At 38.6% G+C, this 23,560-nt stretch overlaps 1 protein-coding gene across 1 annotated transcript; it reads left to right on the top strand.

Moving 5' to 3' along the window:
* The first annotated feature begins 2,497 nt into the window (after nt 1-2,497).
* On the top strand, nt 2,498-20,398 carry atad1a (ATPase family AAA domain containing 1a). The gene is made up of 10 exons (XM_012854798.3): nt 2,498-2,580; nt 2,995-3,195; nt 5,334-5,432; nt 5,538-5,658; nt 6,868-7,068; nt 7,315-7,421; nt 7,514-7,603; nt 13,112-13,162; nt 13,399-13,571; nt 17,972-20,398. Exons 2-10 carry the CDS (start codon nt 3,022-3,024, stop codon nt 18,099-18,101), a joined length of 1,146 nt encoding a protein of 381 aa, XP_012710252.1. The 5' UTR covers nt 2,498-2,580; nt 2,995-3,021; the 3' UTR covers nt 18,102-20,398.
* The last annotated feature ends 3,162 nt before the right edge of the window (nt 20,399-23,560 follow it).

Genomic DNA, 23,560 nt, shown 5'->3' with positions numbered 1-23,560 from the left:
ATTAATTCACAACCTAGTGTGGATGTTTTCCTACAAACTAGAAGAAATACAGAAAAATATACTTTTTCTCAATTGCATTAAAAAAATTATTAATTATGTAAACAGAAGTGTAACAGATATTACAGTTTTTTACAGCCCTGATGTTCTGTCTTAAATAGACTGCATGGGTAAAAAGTTACATATAGTAGTTAGTTCACAATCTGTGACAATTAACAATCCCTTCGCTCCCTGTGTGATGAATTGCTTTAGAAAAATGGGCCATTTGTTACAGGCTTATCTTTCAGGGTGATGTTAGGAAAGGCTGAATTATTCATCATCAGACGGTGCTGGAAAGAAGTGGAAGTCAAACAAAGATTACGGATTCAGATATGCTATCTCACATTGAAGTGTATCTGCATGTTGCCCACCCCAGGACATTCTTGAGTGTTTGGTGCCTAATCAAAATGTTCTTATGAGATCTACAGATGTTCCTGAGAGATATGTTCAGTTCAAAATTATCATGGCATGTTTTACAAAGACACATTAAAGGAGAACTTAAAAAAACAGCCATTGGCACATTTTGGAAACAAGACAAAACATTTAAAGGGCCAAACAAATTTTTAAGTTTTGCAAAATTCGTTGATAAATGTGTTGCCCTTTAAAATTCTCAAATTATTCCTCATTCATTTAGCGTAAAGCCCAAAATTATTTATGCCTCTGACAGATTTGAAACACAGATTATTTTTATTCAATCAAGAATTTCGTTTCTTACAGGAAATGAGTTGGGCATCTCTTAAAAGAAAGTAAAAATGTAAAAGAAGTACCAGTTTTAAAAATAAATTATGTTATGTTTTTATTTAAATGTTAACCTATATGATGACAAAATGTATTATACCCTACTCCATAATAAATTAATACATTGTAAATGGTATTACAATATTTAAGCCCTTATAATTGCTGAGTAGCTTTAAAATGCTTCCACTGGTAAACTGATGATTCAGCTTTAGTGATGAGCTTCAGGTTTTCAAGAGATTGGAAAGCCTCCTAGGCATTACCCTAATGTATAGCTTTTTTTTTATCTTAAAACTGTCAGAGGTATGAATACGTTCAGGCCTAAATGTATATTTTATTCTCAGTAATGATACATTTTTAGATAGAAAACTAACACCATAGATCGCCCAGTACAAACCATCCCCACGGTGAGACATGGTGTCGATAGTACCACGCTGTGGGGATGCTTTCGTTCAAAAGGGATGAGGAAGCTCGTCAGAATTTATAAGAAAGATAGATGAAACTAAATACAGGTCAGTCCTGGTGGCAAATGTCTTGAGATTAAGGCAGATGTTCACCATTCAACAGGACACAGCCAGAGCTGTGATGGAATAGTTCAAAGATAGATATTCATACATTAAAATGGCCCAGTCAAAGTCCATACCTAAATTCAAGCAAGAATATGTGGCGCAACGTGTCAATAGACCCTCAGATACATTCCCCAACTGATTTGACAGAGCTTGAGCTATTCAGCATTTAAGAATGGGGGAAAACAACTGTCTCTAGATTTGATAGGGTAGTAGAGATACACCTAAAAATATTTGCAGTCATTATTGCAAATGCTTGTTCTACAAAATATTGCTTCAGAAGGACTAAATACATATTCACTCCAAGCTTCTTCTCTCTCTCTCTCTCTCCCCCCCCCCCCCCCCCCCCCCCCAAAAAAAAAAAATAAATAAATACATAAATTACCCCCATGTGCTTTTTTTTCTGTCTCCTTCACAATCTGGGACAAATAATATTGTTTGGGCTTTTTATGTAAATACAGTTAATTTGAAAGAAGCGTTCATTGCCTATTTATTTGATCGAATTTCCTTAAAATAGCATATAAAGCCCAGTTTGGGGGACATACTATTAGTACAGAATGAACTAAAGAACTACAAAAGGCACATCAAGATGATACCTAAAATAGATAATAGTTGAAAACTTGCTCTACAGTATGGTCAACTGCAGGGTTTCAGATTGATTCAATATTATATCCTGTTTCTTAAAAAGATTAATTTAAGCTGATCTGGTGTCTCGTTTTTTAGGACTAAGATTTCATTTCTTGTCCTCAACTTGCCAGTTTTTTTTTTATATTTTAGGTCACAGTGTACTCAATAAGCTTTTCATAATATCCGTAATCCTATTAAAAGTCTGAAAAGAAAAAAAATAAGTATGTCTAAGTCAGAAATCAGAGGGGGTCTTAAAGTTTTAGACAGCACTGCACCACTATGAAATAAAAACACTGGTGAAAAGGATACTTTTATTTTTTGATTTCTCCAGGCTTAAATATTGTTGCTTTGTCAAACCATAGTCTCTACTTTTCTTCTTTCGTTTATATATTTATTTATTTATTTATTTGTCACCATCTGTAAAAAGTTCCGGGGTCTGACTGAAACAAGATGCTGTCCGTGGTGCTGATGTGAGACGGTTCTCTGTGAAAGCTCTGCCATCTAGCGGTTGTCTAGGAAAGGTGCAGCAAGGGAACATAAATGTTTGTTCCCACCCGAACCACAAAAACAGTTGCACCTTCAGTGCAGTTTGCTAACGTTTGTCATTTCTGTTTTGGTGAGTGTAGCTCTCCTTTCTATTCTTGGCGAGTGATTTAAATGATAGGTATGAGCATAACATGCTTCCGTTTACTCAAATAGCTCAAGTGGTGAACATTACGCGGTGTTTAAGCGTTCATGGAGCTGCTTAGCGCAACTGGAGAAGCTTTAGCCCACACAGACAGATGCTAACCTACGAACGTCCTTCGTAACATAAAGTTAATGCTGTCTCCTCCGTAACTTGTCAACTTTGTATTTGGAGTCTTTACAATTAAACAATGTCTCCTAAATCCATCATACATAAAATAGAACCTGACGCAAGGTGACTTTAATGCCCAATTCACGCCTCAATGATGCGCACCTAATGCAAACTGCACCTCTTATTGTGCTGCTTCTGTGTTGAACTGCTACTTGTCGCCACTTCTTCTCCCAGCCAATGGACTGACAGCAATCAGCACAGATGCTGCTGAAAGATCTCCCCAGAGAAGCCCTGCTGCGGCCCTTGTCCAGGAATGAAGTGATAGGCATGGTGGTGAGGCTGAGCATCTTTGGTGCGGCCACATACTACAGCATCAAGTGGGTGGTGGAAGCGATGGACCCCACCTCGAAACAGAAGAATCAAGCCAAAAAAAGGGTATGGCAGTCATAGGGAGCCGGAAACACCTGTTGGCACGCACGGTAGACATGTGTAATAAGCGTTGAGATAAGTCAATTTTTGCCGTTTTTTTTTGTTTGTTTGTTTATTTTAAAAAAAGGTTCAATTTGTGCACATTTGTGTAGTGGAGGGGAAAACTTAGATAACACAAGAAAAGCTTTTAACCAAATCACTTGCAGCGTAATGATTTCCATCCCTGTTTTCAGTGCCTTGTGATAACCCGTTTTGTAGGACAGCATTTGGCAAAGGCGCAACATTTTATAGGGCTGTAGGTAACAGAGGGAAGAATATTGTAAAATATCTTTAGGTCATCTAGAGACCTGGGCGGTTTCTCTCGCCTCCTCAGCTCACCCTCTTGGTTTCTCATTGCTTTTTAGGTCTGAGGACTGAGATGTTTATGGGAAAAGGTTGATTTCATGTCTGCTTAACTATTTCTGCACTCATTTGGCCTTATGTTTTGCATCATCGTTCTGTCAAAAGGTCCGATGATAAGCTATTTTCCATTCACTAGTAGTAGAAGTAGTAACACTGCGTCGGAGTATTATTTAAAATAACCTGGTGTTTCATAGAGTTCATGATCCCATGCACTCCGACAACATTCCTTGAGCCTCTGGAAGATAAACAGGCCCATAGCATCAAAGGGCCTCCATCATAGTTTATGGTGAGGAAGAGGTTTTTCACATATACACCCTTTGTTTTACTACAAACCCAGAGCATTTGTGACTTCAATCTTAGTCTCATCTGAGTGATGGACACAGTTCAAGACCCAGAAAAATGTAGGTAGTGCAATGTGTTTATGCTTGTTATGGTAGGACAGAAAATGCATTTTCTTTGCTGCATGACTCCCAAAAAACTAGCTGTGATGTAGATGATGTTTAAATTTTTATGGAGACTTTATATTGGAGTTCTCCTACTGTGAGCTTTGGAGATTTTATGATCTCCTTCTGACTGTGCGTGGTGGCTAGATGAATATGGATCACTTTTCAACCTATTGGCCACTGGTTGTATCACATTATATTTACACCACAGCGTAACAGAAAGTCATTGGTTGGTTGCTAGAAGAAGATACTAGAAAATATGGCTGAGATGAAATAGTATGCATTTTTTTCTAAAAGCTTCACTTACCAGTACATTTATTTTAAAGTTATTTTTAAATGTACTAACGATTGTTTCACCAGTGGGGTTTTTTTATTTATTTTTTTTTAACCAAAATCATGGGATATTTTCCTTCACTCAACAAGTGCACTTAACTGGATTATTCAAATGTTTTGTGTTTGAGATTTTGCTACTGCCATAAAATATATAATTTATTCAAAGGCTTTTTACACATCTATATCAGGTAAGGTTGTGTAAAAAAAAAAAATCCACGTATGAATCGATTATTATATTGATTCCTAAAGATTGATTCATCTAACCAAAGATAGATTTTTTTTATTATTATTATTAATTTTCCACTTTGAACTTAAATGTGTGAGCCGACATTACTTGCATGGACACTAGTCTACAGACATCTGCACAGAGTCCACGCATACTCCGTGCTGACAAGTACCTGTAGAGCTAAATTTTTATGACCGCATACGCGGCATCACACTATAAACTGATCGGGGTCAAGAAGTCTTCATGTCAAACGGTCTCCAGGACGCGTGGCATCACAAATGTGCTGCTGGAAAATAAAGGGCTCTACATATTCAGCTAGCCAATCAAACATTTTACCATCCCTTCCACCACTTCGTCCTGCTGGCAGAAAGAGTGGGAATTGTAGGAATTTGTCACAAGAAATGTAGACAACAGGTACGCTCGGCTGTGAAGGGTAAATGTTCTGCGCGGCTGATAGTATGAGCACAGTAAGCCCGAGCTAAAACATTTTTAATACCAGCAATCCAATTTGAGATGGGATCGGAGCAGAAAAGAATCGATTCCAAATCTTGAGAATCAGAATCTAATTGATTCTTGAAATTTGAATCAATACCCAGTCCTAATATCAGGCGTGCCAATAAATGTGACACTGTCAGTACATTGGTTTGTAGCTGTTAAACACTGTAAACTTAAGGATGCTTTGTACACTATCAAGTCTGTAATCCCTTTATCTTCATCCTACTTGCATATCTCAACTCCAGGCAGAAGAGCTGATGAGGAGAATAGGTGTCGAGGGGGTCAAACTGACTGAGTATGAGATGAACATTGCGTCCCTCTTAGTTGATCCCCAAACTATTAAGGTAACCTCATCCTTCTGTTACCACAGTGCAGAGATTATTAAAAGCCATACATTAATCTGTCTCTTTGGGCTATTTTCTTTTTCCTCTGACTCTACTTTCTTGCAGGTGTCTTGGAAAGATATAGCAGGTCTGGATGAGATCATTAATGAGCTGCAGGACACCGTCATACTACCTTTTCAGAAAAGACACCTTTTACCAGACTCTAAACTCTTCCAGCCTCCTAAAGGTGCGCAAAATCTGTTTAATTATATAGCACCAGTTAACAACAAATGTCATCTCAGGCTGCACAGTGGTGCAGTGGGTAGCACTGTTGTCCTGCAGAACAAGGTCCTGGGTTTGAGTCCTACCCTGGGTCTTTCTGCATGGAGTTTGCATGTTCTCCCTGTGCATGTGTGGGTTCTCTCTGGGTACTCTGGTCTCATTTGGTATATATTGTACTTTTGTTTTGCCATGTTCAGTTAGTGTCTGTGTATGCATGTGTGCATTCTGCTTGTATTAAAGTTGGGTTTCGTAGAAGTGAAAGCACTGAAGTTGCATGCTAAAGCTGGCAAACACCATTGAGATATATTTAAGTAACTTAATGTTTTTTTTTTCTTTCATGTGGGTGTCAAAACTAACCCACAATGATCTTTAAAAAGTCTCAAAATTCTTAACTCCCTGAAAGTCAGAAACTCTGCTCTAACGCTTCACAGAGTAACTCTTTAGTTGTGGCTCTTTCAAAGATGCAGTAAAGGTTTCTGTGCTGTTGCATGTTCTGAAGACTCGCGTCTGACGAAGAGTACTAACCTGCATAAATTCAGTTTCATGTGATTCACACAGTTCTTTACATTTGTGTAAATAAACTGTAACAAACTAACTTTTTATCAAGAAAATAAGGATTTGATGAATGGAAAAGCTACTAAACCTATTTCTTCATAAATGTAAAACAACATATAGCTAAATAGCTGCTCTCCTAATTTGACTTCAAAGCATTTCTGGTCACTCAGCTCAGACTCAGCAGTCACAAAAAGCTCTTACCATTCACTTAGTGCTCCCCGCTGCCAGGCTTTTAGACACCCAGGATAATAATTAAAGAATTTCTGCAGGACCTGTTTATTCTGAATGAAAATCTTTTAGAGCGCTTAAAAACAGCCTCCAATTATTAAGAGTTAAACCAACAGCAAATCAAAAGTTCATATAATTTATCTCTCAACTTGCCATTTAGGTAAAAGCATATGATGAGATTTATCCTTTTGACATTGTGACGATAGTGCATTAATTAGAGAGAGAGAGACTTTACTGTGTGTGGAGGTATTTTACTGTTTGGCACACAGCTTTATACCCTCAGCGTGACTCAACCTCTAAATTTAGCTGATGCGGGTATCTGGTTCAATCCTTAGACTCTAGGCTTTTTTCTCTTTTTTTTTTTTTTTGATCCAGATTTTGTTGTTTGCAGGTGTTTTATTGTTTGGTCCTCCGGGATGTGGTAAGACCATGATTGCCAAGGCAACAGCCAAAGCCTCGGGATGCAAGTTTATCAACCTTCAGGCCTCCACGCTGACAGATATGTGGTACGGAGAGTCCCAGAAACTGACCGCCGCGGTCTTCTCTTTAGCTGTCAAAATTCAGCCCTGCATTATCTTCATTGATGAGATCGGTGAGTTGCACATCAATAATGTCTTTTAAGACTTTTTTTTCACTTTGTTAGGTTGTACGTCATTGAGATCTCCATTTTTTTAGCAGTACTAAAGAAGAAATTCAAGCAATCCCTTTGGGAATTATTTTTCTAAAAAAATAACATACTTAAGTTTTGTAGCATGTTGCTATGCTACATTGAGAGTTACAGTTTTTGTTTCCCCTCAAATTAATTTAGTTTTATTGAATTGTGTTTGTCATATTTTAGAGTCATTTCTAAGAAACCGCTCCAGTCTGGATCATGAGGCGACGGCCATGATGAAGGCCCAGTTCATGAGCCTGTGGGATGGGCTTGACACCTCTCCCACCACCCAGGTAACATTAGACAAGCTTCTCTTTAAATTGTAAAGCATTTGCCGTATTAGGGATGTCTGTAAATGAACAGCTGGGGTTTTGTCAAATTTTAGGTGATGGTGATGGGAGCCACGAACAGGCCACAGGACGTAGATCCGGCAATTCTGCGAAGGATGCCATCCACCTTTCATGTTGGCCTGCCAGTAAGACATGAACACAAATACTGTGATGATTACAATTAACACATTCACACCTAATTCAGCAGGATTTGGGTTTCTACCTTGTTAAGAATAAATAAATTTAAAGGGGCCTGACTTTAGTAGCTCACTCTGGTTGCTTGCAAAGGTTTTCAGATTAAATTATTGCGCCCTGCTGGTTTATGATATTTATTTATTTGTTTTACATTTGGTTTTTGCTCTGTTAGTAAACAAAGAGCGTTTGTGTATATTTACCATAACAAGACCATGTCAATTCAATTCAATTCAATTTTATTTATATAGCGCCAAATCATGAAACATGTCATCTCAAGGCACTTTACAAAGTCAAGTTCAATCATATTATACAGATTGGGTCAGATTATACAGATTGGTCAAAAATGTCCTATATAAGGAAACCAGTTGATTGCATCAAAGTCCCGACAAGCAGCATTCACTCCTGGGGAACCTTAGAGCCACAGGAAGAGTCATCTGCATTGTACATGGCTTTGCTGCAATCCCTCATACTGAGCAAGCATGAAGCGACAGTGGGAAGAAAAACCACCCATTAACGGGAAGGAAAAACCTCCGGCAGAACCGGGCTCAGTATGAACGGTCATCTGCCTCGACCGACTGGGGTTACAGAAGACAGAACAGAGACACAACAAGAGAGACAAAAAAGCACAGAAGCACACATTGATCTAGTAATCTGTTCTACATTAGATGGTAGTAGCGGGTGAGCCGTCTTCTCTGGATGATGTCACAGTTAACAGAACGCCAGACCAGGTGTACCTACTATGAAGAGAAAAGAGAGAGAACAGAAAGTTAAAGCAGAAATGACAACACATAATGCATAATTGAAGAACAGTAGAACTCAATAGAGTGAGAAAATTAGATCCTGATATACTCCAGTAGCCTAAGCCTATAGCAGTAAAACTATAAAGGTAGCTGAGAGTAACATGAACCACTAGTTATAATTTTTGTCAAAAAGAAAAGTTTTAAGCCTAGTCTTAAAAGTAGACAGGGTGTCTGCCTCACGGACCAAAACTGGGAGTTGGTTCCACAGGAGAGGAGCCTGATAGCTAAAGGATCTGCCTCCCATTCTACTTTTAGAGACTCTAGGAACCACCAGCAGACCTGCAGTCTGAGAGCGAAGTGCTCTGTTAGGAACATACGGGGTAATCAGAGCTCTGATATATGATGGAGTTTGATTATTAAGGGCTTTATACGTTAGAAGAAGAATTTTAAATTCTATTCTTGATTTAACAGGAAGCCAATGAAGGGAAGCTAAAATTGGAGAAATATGATCCCTCTTGTTGATTTTCATCAGAACTCTTGCTGCAGCATTTTGGATCAGCTGAAGGCTTTGAACTGCATTTTGTGGACTTCCTGATAGTAAAGAATTACAATAGTCCAGCCTTGAAGTAACAAATGCATGGACCAGTTTTTCAGCATCACTCCTGGACAGAATGTTTCTAATTTTGGCGATATTCCGGAGGTGAAAAAAGGAAACTCTGGAAACCTGTTTAATATGGGATTTAAATGACATGTCTTGGTCAAAAATAACACCAAGATTTTTTACTTTATTACCAGAGGCCAGGTTAATGCCACCCAGATTAAGTGATTGGTTAAGAAGTTTATTTTTTGAGGACTCTGGCCCAAAGATTAAAACTTCGGTCTTGTCAGAATTTAGATGCAGGAAATTTAAAGTCATCCAGCTTTTGATGTCATCAAGACATGACTGCAGTCGAAGTAATTGATTGGATTCATCAGGATTTATGGATAAATATAGCTGAGTATCATCAGCATAACAGTGGAAATTAATCCCATGCTGTCTGATAATTTTGCCTATCGGAAGCATATATATAGTAAAGAGAATTGGTCCAAGGACTGAACCCTGTGGTACTCCACAGGTGACCCTAGAGTTTGAGGAAGATTTATTATTAACATGAACAAATTGGAATCTGTCTGACAGATAAGATTTAAACCAGCCTAATGCTTTCCCCTTAATCCCTACAGTATGTTCAAGTCTTTGTAGGAGAATATTGTGATCAACTGTATCAAACGCAGCACTGAGATCTAACAGGACAAGTATAGACACAAGTCCATTATCTGAGGCCATGAGAATATCATTAGTGACCTTCACCAGAGCTGTTTCAGTGCTATGATGAGCTCTGAAGCCTGACTGAAACTCCTCAAGTAGGTCATTACTTTGTAAATGTTCACAAAGTCGATTAGCAACTACTTTCTCAAGAATTTTAGATAAGAAAAGAAGATTAGATATAGGTCTGTAATTTACTAACTCATCTTGATCAAGAGAAGGTTTCTTAAGTAAAGGTTTAATAACAGCTACTTTCAAAATCTGTGGTACATATCCATTTACCAAGGATAGATTAATCATGTCTAAAATAGGACCACTGATCAGAGGGAATACCTCCTTAAACAACTTGGTTGGGATTGGGTCTAACATACAGGTAGAAGGTTTAGATGAAGCTAAAATTTTAGATAGCTCAGAAAGCTCTACTGCTTCTAAACAGTTCAAACACTGCGCAGATTCTAAAGATTCCTCCAATGCTGCCTCACTTACTGAGGATGAGGTAATCATGTTTGGGAGGATGCCAATTATTTTATTTTTAATGGCATCAATTTTATTTATGAAGAATCCCATAAAATCATTACTACTAAGAGCTAAGGGAATGGATGGATCAACAGAGCTGTGGCTCTGGGTAAGTTTGGCAACTGTACTAAAGAGAAATCTAGGATTATTTTTATTCTCTTCAATTAATGATGAAAAATATGCTGCTCTAACTCTGCGGAGGGTCTTGTTATACAACAATAGTCTGTCCCTCCAGATTAAGTAGGATTCCTCTTGGTGTGTAGAGCGCCATTTTCTCTCCAATTTCCTAACATTGTGCTTCAAGGAACGCAGCTCTGAATTAAACCAAGGAGCCAGCTTCCTGTGAATAATCACCTTCTGTTTCAAGGGAGCTACATTGTCTAATGCAGAACGCAATGAGAAAGTCAGATTGTTAGCAAAGGTATCGATTTGTGAATGGGAAGAAACAGCAACGCTGCCATCTACAGGGCATTTCTGCAATACTGAGGATATTAAAAAGGGGACAGACTCTTTAAGTTTTGATACAGCATTATCCAATAAAAATCTACTATAATGGAACCCTCTTTTGGGGGTGGAGAACTCAGTTAGATTAAACTCAAATGTTATTAAAAAATGATCAGACAGGACAGGGTTGTGAGAGAATACTGTTAATTCTTCACAATCAATGCCATATGTCAGCACAAGGTCTAAAGTATGGAGCCGAGAGTGCGTCGGTTCATGCACATTTTGAGCAAAACCAATTGAATCTAGGATAGTTTTAAAGGCTACACTAAGGTTATCACATTCTGTGTCAACATGGATGTTAAAATCACCCACTATAATAACCTTATCAGTATTTAACACCAAATCAGATAAGAAATCTGACAACTCATCCAAAAACTGAGTGTAAGGGCCTGGTGGACGATACAAAACAACAAACAGAAGAGGTTTTATTGCTTTGCAGTTTGGATGAGGGAAACTGAGGGTTAAATGTTCAAAAGAACTGTAATTATTAGTTGGCCTGGGACTAATTAATAAATCAGACTGAAAGATAGTTGCCACTCCTCCTCCTCTTCCCACAGATCTGGGAATGTGGAAATTTGAATAACTGGAGGGGGTTGACTCATTTATACTAACGTAGTCCTCTTGTAGCCAGGTTTCTGTGAGACAAAACAAATCAATCTGATTATCAGAAATCAATTCATTAACTAACAAAGTCTTTGGAGGGAGAGACCTGACCTAATGTGACCGGAAATACGACATTGCACGCAATGAGTAGACAAGGAGAAGCCACAGACAAATATGCTGTTATAGTGATGTCATAATGAATAAATACAATCATAAGTATAAGTTCATCCTTACCTGTGAAAGGTAATGCCAATAAATCGGGTTTCCACTGTGAATTGGTCAGTACTGATACACGCAGCTCAATGCCACTTCCAATATGGTGTCACCGTGCGATTCAGTCAACAAGGCATCTATGTACGCATTTACGTCTGTGATGGAGCGGAGCGTGTCAGAAGGTCCGAAAAGAAAGAGTAAGTAACCCAAACCCTGTAGATGTGGTTGGCCTTTGGCCACGGCGAGCTCTCACTTTACTGTGAGGCATTGCAGGTCGGTCCACTGGCCCTTACAGTCGCTTTGTCAATTGTCACTATCTTGCTTTCTAAAAGTTTAGCAGTGCTGCCGGCAGACGGCACAACGTTTATGTCGTTTATGTCGTCTGCACCGGGCTGATCGCACCCGGTGCAGAATTCTTCTCAGGCTGAAAAAGGACTAAGTAAACACTATCAGGACGAATGCTTAGTGTTTATTGTTTATTTTAAGATGAATATGTGTTTTTTTTTTGTGTTTTCTTTTTATGGTAAAAAAAATGGGACTAGACCCCATTAAACAGAATAATTTGCTGTTTACAAAGACAGGGCCCCAGAGTGCTTAAAAAAAGTATTTTTCTCCCCTTGACTGTTTCGTGACAATACAAGCATCAAAATGTATCTGGGTTTTATGTGATAGTACGTTCAAATGTTGAAGGGATAGAATTTGTGGTTTTCAAAATGTTTTACATATAATCATTTGAAAAGTGTTTTTAACCCCCTACAAAGGCAATACTTTGCAGCACTAACTTTTGTTTTATTTATGGCTGTAAGGCTTGTGTGTCTGCCAGTCTTACACTTTCAGAGAATGGAGAAGCTAGCAATATATTCTCAGTTATATTTAGGTCTGAACTTTGACTGGGCTGTTGTAGCGCATGAGCTGTGGATCTCTGCAGCTCCTCCAGAGTTCCCATTATTCTCTTGGGAGCTTCTCTGCTTAACGATCTCCTCACCTGATCAGATGTTCAAAGCTTGGGGTTATACTATTTTATAATCAATTATTTTATAAGATTAACTGTGCATTAAACTTGAAACTCTATCTCTGACCTGGCTGCTGTGATGCTTGGACTTCATGGTGGCTCTTGTTCTCTAATGTCCTTTAATGTTCTCCAGCAATATTCTTAGGCCCTGGGAAACCAGGGTTCTATTTCTTTTTGCTAATTAGTGGACCTCTGAAGGGAATTCATAGCAGAGGGTTTTCGGGGTATCTGAGTAAAGGTGGCTGAAGACATATCTACAGCACACATTTCAGATTTCATTATTTCAGAAAATCTGGAGGAGAAAAATATCACCTTTCCTCCAATTCCCAATTGTGTGCTACGTTGCGTTGTTCTATCACATAAAGTTCTAATAAAATACATTTTGGAGTTTGGGGCTATAACTTCGCAAAGTATGAAAAGGTTCAAGGGGTAAAAAGGGACTTTTGGATGTCTCTGCATGTTTTGATGAAATCTTCTGTCAAGTCTGTCAGAGAGTTACTTGTTTGGTTCTTATGCTACACAATTCTCCATATAACCCATAACTAACATGGTGCCCTTGTCTTTGCAGAACACAAGGCAAAGAGAAGACATCCTGCGGCTGATTTTAGCAGGAGAAAATGTAAGCTGATGCATCGTTGCCACTTGTCACCTGTAGGCAGCCTAATTCAACATGCCAGTCTCTTGAGTCACTTTCTCACAGCTCTATTTTCTTTCCTAGTCACTATAAAATAAATCACATCAGGCCTCAGCCTCCTGTTTCTGATTGACAGATGAAAATACAGCCTGAAGAAGAGAGTGACAAATTGCATGTAATTTTCATCAAAAAGCGTTTTTTTTTCTTTCTTTTCTTCACAGCTGAGCAACGCTATAAATCTGAAGGAGATTGCGGAGAAGACCGAAGGATACTCTGGCAGTGACCTCCGAGAGCTTTGCCGCGACGCTGCCATGTACCGGGTTAGGGATTACGTCCGCAAGGAGCATATGAGGCAGATCGCGCAGCAGCTGCAGGACTGCCAGGAGGAGGAAAGGTAGGGCTCACACCCTGAAGGAAACGTGTCACAATGATGCATTCCAGCAGGCCAGTTACTCCTCTCAGGTAGCTGTGTAAGCATTCAGGTTCATAATGGTAGTTAATATTCTTAAGCATTTCAATTTTCCACAGAGAAGTAAAAATGGGTGAAAGTTGTTTTGGCGGATCTTGATCCAGACCGTCTGCATTGTGAGTTGCAGTCATGCGTTTAGATTTCATAGCTGCTGAAGGAGGAATCGGTTGTGAAAAGGTTGAGTAGCTGCAGAGCTAAAAGGAGAAGCTAACGTCTTTGTCATTTCTCTGTCACTGGCTCAGGAGATAACTGCGCCAGCGACAGGACTGGGTTAGTTTTGTCCATTTGTGAAAAAAACACACAGTTTAGCAGTACAGCAGGAGCAGCTCATTCTCCTCTCTACACTGTTGTAACACCACGTCCATTCACACACTCCCTTCTGCTGACTGCTGAGCCGGCTTTGCCATTCAAATTACACTTTGTTTTTTTTTAATATTATCAACGTAAAGCTGACAAAAAGATAAGAAAAAAAATAGCAAACAGCTGACAGTGTGTTACTGATGAATCAATGTAGCACCCCCCTCCTCCCCTCCCCTCCCCCCTCCCACACACAGCGCACCAGTGGTACATGCATGCATCTGTTTCATTATTGCTTTGCCACATTATTATTATTATTCATCCATCCATCCATTTTCTGACACGCTTATCCCTCATGGGGTCGCGAGGGTTGTTGGTGCCTATCTCCAGTGTTCAATGGGCGAGAGGCGGGCTACACCCTGGACAGGTCTATTATTATTTATTGTTATTGATGACATGATGAAAGTAAGCGACATTTGAGTGACTGGGAAACTATTAAGCATTTGCTCAAACTGGCTGATTTTAAAAGATCTAGTTTAGCCATGTATTTTATTTTAGACTTTACATTTGAAAAGTATGACTGTAGCAAAATCACATAAATTGAGAGATATCGATTGAACTCTAGCAGTAATTTGAGTTTAAAAACAGCATGTCCTGAATGAATTAAAGTAAAACAAAGTCTATATGAGTGAGAAAATGCCTAAAGTTTACTTTAGTGTTTGGCACATATATCTTACTGGATAGTTTGCCCAGGGTTTAGAACAAAGAACCCAACTGATATTTTGCCCTTGCATACATTTTTCCCCCCCTTTTTGCTTTCTAATAAAATCTAATTTGATTGAATGTGAAAGTTAAATGCTTATTTTTTTACTGTGCAGGGCAATGCAAGTTATCAGTTCTGGTGCTGGTGTACAGAAAAATAATGTAAAGAAAAATAATGTATCAGTGCAAGACATTTCATTTAAATAACACCTTCTTTTAAACACATGTAAAAAAAAAAAACATGTAAATGTTTGTTTTTAATGTATCAAAGGTAAGCGTTATAAGTTCTATATCATTCTTTATTTATTTTATATATGAACATGCATTTGTTTTATTCGTGCATTACACCTGGTTGATGCCGCCATTTCCATCTTTGCCAACATCTACTGACTGAAATGGTTGTCCAGTCCAGAGGGGCCATGTTCTCTATGTTCAGCCAGTGGTGCACTTGTAACTTCTTGTGTGTAGCATAGGTGGTGCTAACCAAACGTCAAGAGCAGCAGGGTAGAATCTGAAAAGCATGCTCACTTTTAGAAGCATGTGTATGGTTGAGTAAAACAATTTCTTTAGTTATAAATGTGGACTTTTTTCATACATCCTTCTGTTTAGTTCAGCAAAATTTTCTCTGAAGTAAAATTTGTTGTCTAAAAAAAGAAACGCGGTGGGTTTCAAGCATCTCAAGCGAAGGTAGAAACTTCGGTAGAATAATAATTCCTGGCAGAATCGTCTTAACACGTTTGTAGCGCAGATAAACCCGAGCCCATGCAGCGCACTGTATGGGTGATTGAGTTGTCTGCGATATGACATTTTCTCAGAGCATGATTGTACCCGCTATCATCACTGTGGTTTAAAATGTCTTGTCAATTATATAACAGCACTGCATGTGTAGTAATGGTGCGTGGAGCGTCTCATGGCTGCCAGTGAGGCATCAAGGGGTTTTACTGCTGTGTTGGGTTGACACAGAATCTCAAAATCAAAAGAAATATATGCAATACCCTTCTTGATATTGCAGAAACCATTTTTGAAAGCACAGGGCTCATCCTCTGTAAGATGAACAAAATTCAACCATCTTCAGAATAAAAAAAATGTAATTGGGGGAAATTCAATACGTTGTGTACTGCACCCAGTCTGAAAAAAATATTTTAAAGAGGTAGCTTTCCTTCTTAGCAAAACAGCAGACAAGATGATACTTAGAAGAATTTATGCTGTCTGAAACTGTCCAACTTAGATTCAGCTGTGTAATTAATTGGGAACCATCCTTTTTGCACACTAAACAAGGATCTTGTCCATAACAAAAAGCCTTTTTACTGTATCAACAAGATCTGGTCCATGTATTGTGCTTTTTTTCTCTGAGGAGAGAGAGGTCTGATGGAGAAAGGGCTAAAATGTTAAACAATAATTCTTGTGTGGGTAGCTAAGTGTTGCGTTTAAATGCAGCTGAAGTCGTATTCTTGGTTTGAGTGCTTTTCAGACTAATTAAGACCTAGGCTAGATTATCTCAGCAGATCTCCATCTCCTCAGCAGTGAACAATCTGTAGGAGACGCTGTTTCCCTTACCTCTTCCCGAGGGAAAACACTGAATACACACGTCTGTGAGAAGCATTAAGAGCCAACCATGAGTTTTGTGATCTCTGCTGATCAAAAGGCATCCCAATATTCTGCACTAAGCACATTTTTGTTTTTCATTAAGATTTTCATAAAGTTTGATTTGACTCCCTACAAACAGAACATCAATATCACAGTTCTGTAAGTCATTAGGCCAGGATCTAGTTGACTTTACAAACAGCTTTTCTAAGACTATAAGCCATTCTCTGTGGCTAAATCACCACCGAAATCCCACGATGGAGAAATGTGTTATTGCTGAAGAAATAATATTTTTTGTTTCCGGGCTCCGTACATAAAAACCTCCATTATGACAGCAAGAAGCATGTGGTGTCAAATGAGCATTCACAGACAACGACAAACACTTGCAGCTCTAATGTAGTTTTTGACAATAATATAATTCTCATTAAGTCGTAATGATACCACAGACTTTCCCATTTACAAGTTAGTTTGCTTCATTTACAAAAATATTATAAATTACATTTACTTGCCATGAAATTAATAAGAAACTAGAAACGTGACAAGAAGAAAAAAGTTGTTTACGGATACCCCTGAGAATATTGTGTTTGCCGTTTGCCAAAAACTTGGTTGAGGACTCAGCAAACATGTAGTGGAAGGTGTCCTGTGTGGCAGAAAAGTACCACGACATATGACCAAGAACATACCATCCCCATGGTGAAACATGGTGGTGGCAGAATGAAGCTTTGGGGATGCTTCAGCAGGGACAAGTAATCAGGTTCAGAGAAAGATGGATGGAGCTAAATACGAGACAATGTTGAAGGAAAACATCACAACGTTGGCAGACCGGCTCCTGTAGCTTGTTATGGTGTTAAAGGTCCTTCGAGCTGGAGCAGGGTCGTTAGCTGTTAGTGCTGGACGATATAGGAAAAAAGTATATTGATTAAAAAAAATCATATTGATTGATAATTATCAACAAATTTAAAACATATATTTTAAGTGCAGCCCTGGTCATTTTATATTGTTGCTTAGCAACCTATTTTTAGATAAAGAACACAAAAACACTGAATTCACACTCAACCCTTCATTCAACCAACTTTTGAGCAAAACTGCAAGTTTTAGAAAAAGAAAAAATACCGTGTGCTCTTTGAACTCTTTGAAGGGGGCGGAGCCTCGTGACGGAGTGTTCCTGGATCTGTGTGGTGATTGGTTGGGAGGATGTAATGACTGTAGTATTAACCTACATTGCTTGAATGCAAAAGGAAGAAAACTGTTATTCTATTGAACTTTTTATTGACCCTTTTTTTCATCGATGTACGTCTATCGATCGATATATATTGTTACTGAATTATCGTCCAGCTTTTTAGCTTCTCGCCACTAAAAAGCAGCTTTTTCCTTTCCTGCTGATGCAAGGCCTGATCCGCATTGCTGTAAGCTTCTTCTTTGGTCCAACACTACTTCCTCAGATGTGAACTGAAGCGTGGCTTATTGTTGTTGTATGTGAGCAAGGTCGAGTTCACAATAAGTATTAATTATCAACAGGTATTATTAGTGGTCTTGAGTGATGCAGTAACAAGTATCCAGCAATGTCTGGCTTACCATAAAAACAGTTTACAATGAAAACTGATGTATATTATATGGCATGCAGAGGATGTAGCTTATTAGGCGTCCATCAGACCTCAGACTTGTGACTTCCTTCATTTCAGGGCTGTTGACGAAGATCGGTTACGACCGGTGACGCAGCTGGACCTTCTCTTCGGCCTCGACAAGATGCAGGAATCCAAGCAGGCCACATCTATCATCTTACCCTGCGTAGCAGAGGTTCCTCTGGACTGAGCACCCCCCCCCCCACACACACACACACACACACACACACAGAATATATGAGAACTGTACAACACTGACTCTTAACTTCATGCATGAGACAACTGTCAATCACTGTTTGTTCAGGAGCACAAAGCAACGATTATCAATACTTCACATAAGGTCAAATGACATTAACTGCTGTGAGAGTTAATTTAAATAGAGCAGCTGATAAACACATGAGCTGTGGGCACAGTGGCCTTCTGAGCAGAGTACTAACCTAATCTGCTTAATCAATTTTACAAATCAGCCTTATTTTCCCTGCTTGTCAGATGGAGCACAGAAGCATCAAGAAATAAATTAATCAGTTGAGCTCGACTTACAAGATTTACACGCTGTAGTATTTTAAGCGGTGTCTTGATGACAATTATTCTTCAGCACTAGTGTTTCCATATCAGATGTAAATTTGGCTCCATTCACAATTCAAAGTCTTTTCACCAAATTCTTTGAAAACTGTACTGACAGTTGTACTCTTCTTAAAGATAATTGCATTTAGCATGTAGTTCAGTATTTTCTGTTTCAGGATCCTTTTAACGCTGTTTTCTTGCTTTTGTTTTCAATAGCTGTGTCTTGTAAGGAATTTACTATTTGAAAATAGATTAAAGTTTTAAACCAGCATGTGACATTATAGAACTTTTGCTCCCGGGGAGCTTTATTCTAAATGTTTCTTATGAAATAATTAAATGTTAGGTAACATTTTTGGCCTGATGTTGGCGACATCAAAAGTGTCTAGTGGTTTAGTTTCAACGCTGGATTTGTGCAGTTATCTAACTTCAGGTGAAAATGGAGCCAGTTGTAGTTCACAAGTCATTGTAATCAAATGAAAAGTGTGTTTCCGCTTGATGCTTTTATCAAAATCAGCCTTGCTGATGTGAAAAACTGCAGCGTATACATATCTGAAATCCTCTATCATTTACATTTTATTACAGGCCAGTGAAAAATAATGCTTAATTGTATCATTTCAAAATATAGCAAATCAAATATTGATTATGAGGTTTTCAGCTAGGCATGAACCATGTTACTTTTTTAAGTTATGGTCTCCAAAGAGATCTAATTTTCCAACCTGCTATTCCTGCAGTTTAATCTGCTTTTATTAGGATTGCAGACTAAGTGGCTGAGGGGATGGAGCATAGAGTAATGCAGCACTGCTTCAGCTGGCTGAAAGAAGGCTGTTAATTCGGATCAGGAAAAAGCGAGTAGTCCCCATGTGAAAACTAAGAGAGCCTCCCACTGCTCTTATTAAGGTAACGCTGCGTTAAACTACAGGCAGTAAGCTATGAGCAGCATGTCTGTTTAACAGATGACTTCAGACTGGTTACCTGAGCAGATGGCCTGACTAGTTAACTTCTTATCAGCTGATGTTGCTCTGTAAAGGGCACCTTGGAGAAAATGTATATTATCTTCTGAGCAATTAAGCGTGTGTATTTGCAAACTACTGCTGCATTTAAAGATTTTGCCCCAGTTTATGCACACAAATAAAAATAAATACACATGGTATGGTTTAGAAAGAGTGTTAGGACTGGAATAATCCAAATTTTAGCAGCAGAAGGAATCATTGTTGCTTTTCTGTTTTAAACTTTTACGCTAAATTATCAGATCATTAGATGAGGTCTGTGCCCTGTTAAGACTTCGAAATGAACACATGTGATACTTCCTCATAAAGGATTGCATTTCGAGGAGGTTTTTAAGCCAATTTATTTTGCTTTTCTTGCCATATGTTTTTGCTTTCCTCCAGTTAAAGCCTTTTCTAAGGTCATCTGGTCAGGGTGTGTGTGAAACGGATCTTCTGTGGGTGACATGCAGCTGTTTTTCTGGCACCCACTGAACAAGTAGGGCCATGTTCATTATTCACCCATGTGGTGGCGCTATAGATTCATCCTCCTGCTGCTGAGGCAGCTGTTACAGACTGCTTTTATTTAGAGCAATGTTATTGCACTATGGGAAATAAATGAGATGCTGTGTTGTTTCTCCCTTATTGGTTAATCCATTGATGTTGAGACATCTGTTGCTCTTCATTAAAGAACCTCAGGTGACAGCTAAAGGTCAGAGTGATGCCATGTGAGCCACTGCTGCTTGTGAGCTGAAGCCAAATTTCTAAATGTTTTCTCTCGTGCAATGATGTGCTCCATCAGTTACACAGCGTAGACACTCCCCATTGATAACAGTGATCATATGTTGGACATTCTCAGAACATGTGCATGTATTCAATGTGAAATATGTTTATTTGATGTAAACTATTAAACTATATTTATTAAATGCGGTTGAAAAAGGAAAGTCATTCTACCTCTATAATTTTAGCCTGTTTCTTATTATATATTTCTATAACTACAATACAACCACTGTTTAATTTCTAAAATAGTTACTGTACAAAATTTCTAGAATATTTGCTAAATGTATAGAAAAAAGCTATATGTTTTATGATTTGTGTTTTTTTTTTTTCTCTTTATTCATACTATATGACACAAATGTGTGTGTAAACCTAAAGAGAGACACTAAATCATTTCAAGTTTAGATACATCTCAAAAGGGTAAGAATATCGTGAAAAAGTTCAATTCTGCCACTAATTTAACTGCTGCTAATCTTTCTGGCACAACACCGACTCCCAAGGTACACAGAGAGAGTCAAAGATCTGGTGAGGTCAAGACTACAGCAACCTCACCAGTACTAGGAAACTGTAAGAATGTGAAACTCCTATAGATTCATTACACATGGAGTAAAATGTCTTTATTTCTTGTAATTTTGACCATTTTACAGATGATGAAAACCCAGTTTCGGTATATCAGAAAATCTGAATATTACATAAGCTCAATAAAAGGATATTTTAAACAGAAATGTCAGGCTGCTGAAAAGTATGCCTATTTCTACACATGCACTCAATTCTTGGTTAGGCCTCCTTTTACATAAGTTGCATCAATGCGGTGTAGCATGGAGCCAATCAGCCTGTGGCACTGCAGAGGTGTAACTGAAGTTCATGTTGCTCTGATAGCGACCTTCAAGTCATCTGCGTTGTTGGGTCTGATGTCTCTCATCTTATTCTTGACAACACTACATTTGTTCTCCACGGGGTTCAGGTTAGGTCAGTTTGACTCTTGATGCGCTGATTCCAGCATCACCTCACTATTTCTAGTGATGTTTGGATTTTATGTAGCAGTCCTCTCAAGGCTGTGATTATCCCTGTTGCTGGTGAACATTTTCCTACTACATTTATTCCTTCCACTCAACCATCTACGACTATGCTTGGTGGCAGCATACTATGTACAACCAGCTTCTTCAGCAATGACCTTTTGTGGCTTACCCTCCTTATTTAGAAGATCAGGAAACCATTGCGGACGTTTCTAATTAATCAGCTAGATGGGCAGTGAAACCGTTAGTTACACACTTGTTCACAATATCCTACTTGTCTGCGACACTGAATTTTGGATTTTCATTATCTTTGAGTCATAATTGTCCAATTTAAAAAAATATAGGCTTGAACAATTTTACTCTATGTGCAATGAATTTATATAATGAATGAGTTTCATGTTCTTCCTTTTTCTTTTGGGGATGCTTCTTGCAACAGGACCTGGTCAGCTCAGCATCATGGAACCCACCAAAAATACCATGTATCATAGGATGATTCATGAAAACGTTAGTCTGTTAAAAATATATATATATATCTGAATTAGAACTGGGACCAACAACATGACAGGGACCCAGAACATACCAACAGCTTCACCAAGGAATGTCTGAGAATCATAGTGGAAAGTCCCAGGCTAAGGCAAAACCTAGACGTTGCTCTCATTCGGATGCTGTGGACTAATTTTAAACAGGCTGTCCGTCCATTAACCTCAAACATCTGGGACATCTGTACGTGAGCATCCTGACATCAGAGGCTGGCTCTTACATCTCTATACATTTTATGAATTGGTGTGTCACTAAACCTACAATGCAAATGCTCCCAAGGTCGATATTAATCAACGTCACGGCTTAAAATCAGTCATAATGTTGCTGTTTTTATTCCTTTGTAGATGTTGGTAATGCGTGGTGGCACCTTCTAATCCCAGCAGTAATTATACTCACAACTTTCCTAACGAAACAAATGTAGTTGGTGTTATCATTCATTTTGTGGTAAGCAGAGGAAAGTTACTTTTTTGGTGTCAGACTTCTTCTAAACTGTTTATACATTCTCCAGCTGCTGGAGTCAGTTGCTGCTCCTTTGCGGTATGCATTAGCAGGCTATAGTTGGCCCTGATCACCTCCTTTTCCGCCATTCAGCGGCTGTTTGTTGCACTCCAGTGAGTGCTTCACAAAAGGCATGCATGTTCAATGAGTCCTCTCCTCAGTTGCTGGCAACCAGACTTAAAATCTAGGTTTCTAATAGATGTCTGGTTGTGCTCACCAGTATGACGTGTAAAAACGTCTTACTGTAAGTTGGAATATTGCAGGATTTATATAAGTAATAGCGTATAAAAGTACAAGTGATTGGGGTTATTATAGTTTATCCTAGGTTCAAGTTACTCTGGGCCATTTTCCAACATCAGGCTACAGTACTCTGTTGATCTTGAATCTAGTGGTTAATTGTAGGTGACACCATAACCAGGTCTGATTGTTGTAACCCTATTAAACATGTCATTACTAATGGTTGTGGAGGTTACCTAAAGACTAAAGAATTAGTAATCATTTCATCATGCCAACAATGGGATTCTGTGGATCTCTGACAGACACCATCAATGTTCAGGTTTGTACCAAACAATGGGCACGATAATTGTTAATTTAACCCTTAACTGGCATTTGCTTTTGTATTCACACCATGAGACTGGCAGTTTTTGTCTGAATGAACTATCTCAATCAGTCCCAAAAGCCAGATTTTAATTATCGTAATCTCTAGGTGTGAAAATCCAATAGCCATAACCCAAATGCATTGCTGCTGGAACTGCATCAAAAGGTGGCTTTACAAGGTTGTGACTCAGGGAGGCTGAATATGTATGCAAACCACAGTTTTCAGATTTTTTTAATCCAAGACATTTTGAAGACTATGTATCCTTTTTCAGTATTTTTGTTGCTCTATTACCCAAAATCCCAATTAAAAAGATTGGAGTTTGTGTTCGTAACATGATGAAACATGGAACATTTCACGGAGCACTGGTAATTTGTAAGGCTGTTCATCTACCTAAATCCATTTGAGCTGCAGCTTCGGGATGCTATATCAGTTAATGAGAAAGTAACTAATTTTGCGATGACTAAGAGATGATGGAAGACAATAATGCCACAAGGGACAATCATCTGAAACAAGCTAAAGGATGGCTAAATTAGATGGCTGTGAAGTTGGAACAGGACTCCATCATGGTAGCAACATGCTTTAACTCTGTGTGTGTGTGTGTGTGTGTGTGTGTGTGTGTGTGTGTGTGTGTGTGTGTGTGTGTGTGTGTGTGTGTGTGTGTGTGTGTGTATGT

The sequence above is a fragment of the Fundulus heteroclitus genome, chromosome 12, assembly GCF_011125445.2.
Source record: "Fundulus heteroclitus isolate FHET01 chromosome 12, MU-UCD_Fhet_4.1, whole genome shotgun sequence".
Lineage (NCBI taxonomy): Eukaryota > Metazoa > Chordata > Actinopteri > Cyprinodontiformes > Fundulidae > Fundulus > Fundulus heteroclitus.
The sequence above is the reverse complement of the archived record's forward strand: the minus strand, read 5'-3'. Positions and strand labels throughout refer to the sequence as shown.

Bases quoted from the DNA above. Each gene is read 5' to 3' on its own strand.
- atad1a (XM_012854798.3), top strand. From the start codon at position 3,022: ATGCTGCTGAAAGATCTCCCCAGAGAAGCCCTGCTGCGGCCCTTGTCC. The intron at 7,422-7,513 runs GTAACATTAGAC...GTCAAATTTTAG, and splicing joins ACACCTCTCCCACCACCCAG to GTGATGGTGATGGGAGCCAC. The intron at 13,163-13,398 runs GTAAGCTGATGC...TTTTCTTCACAG, and splicing joins TGATTTTAGCAGGAGAAAAT to CTGAGCAACGCTATAAATCT.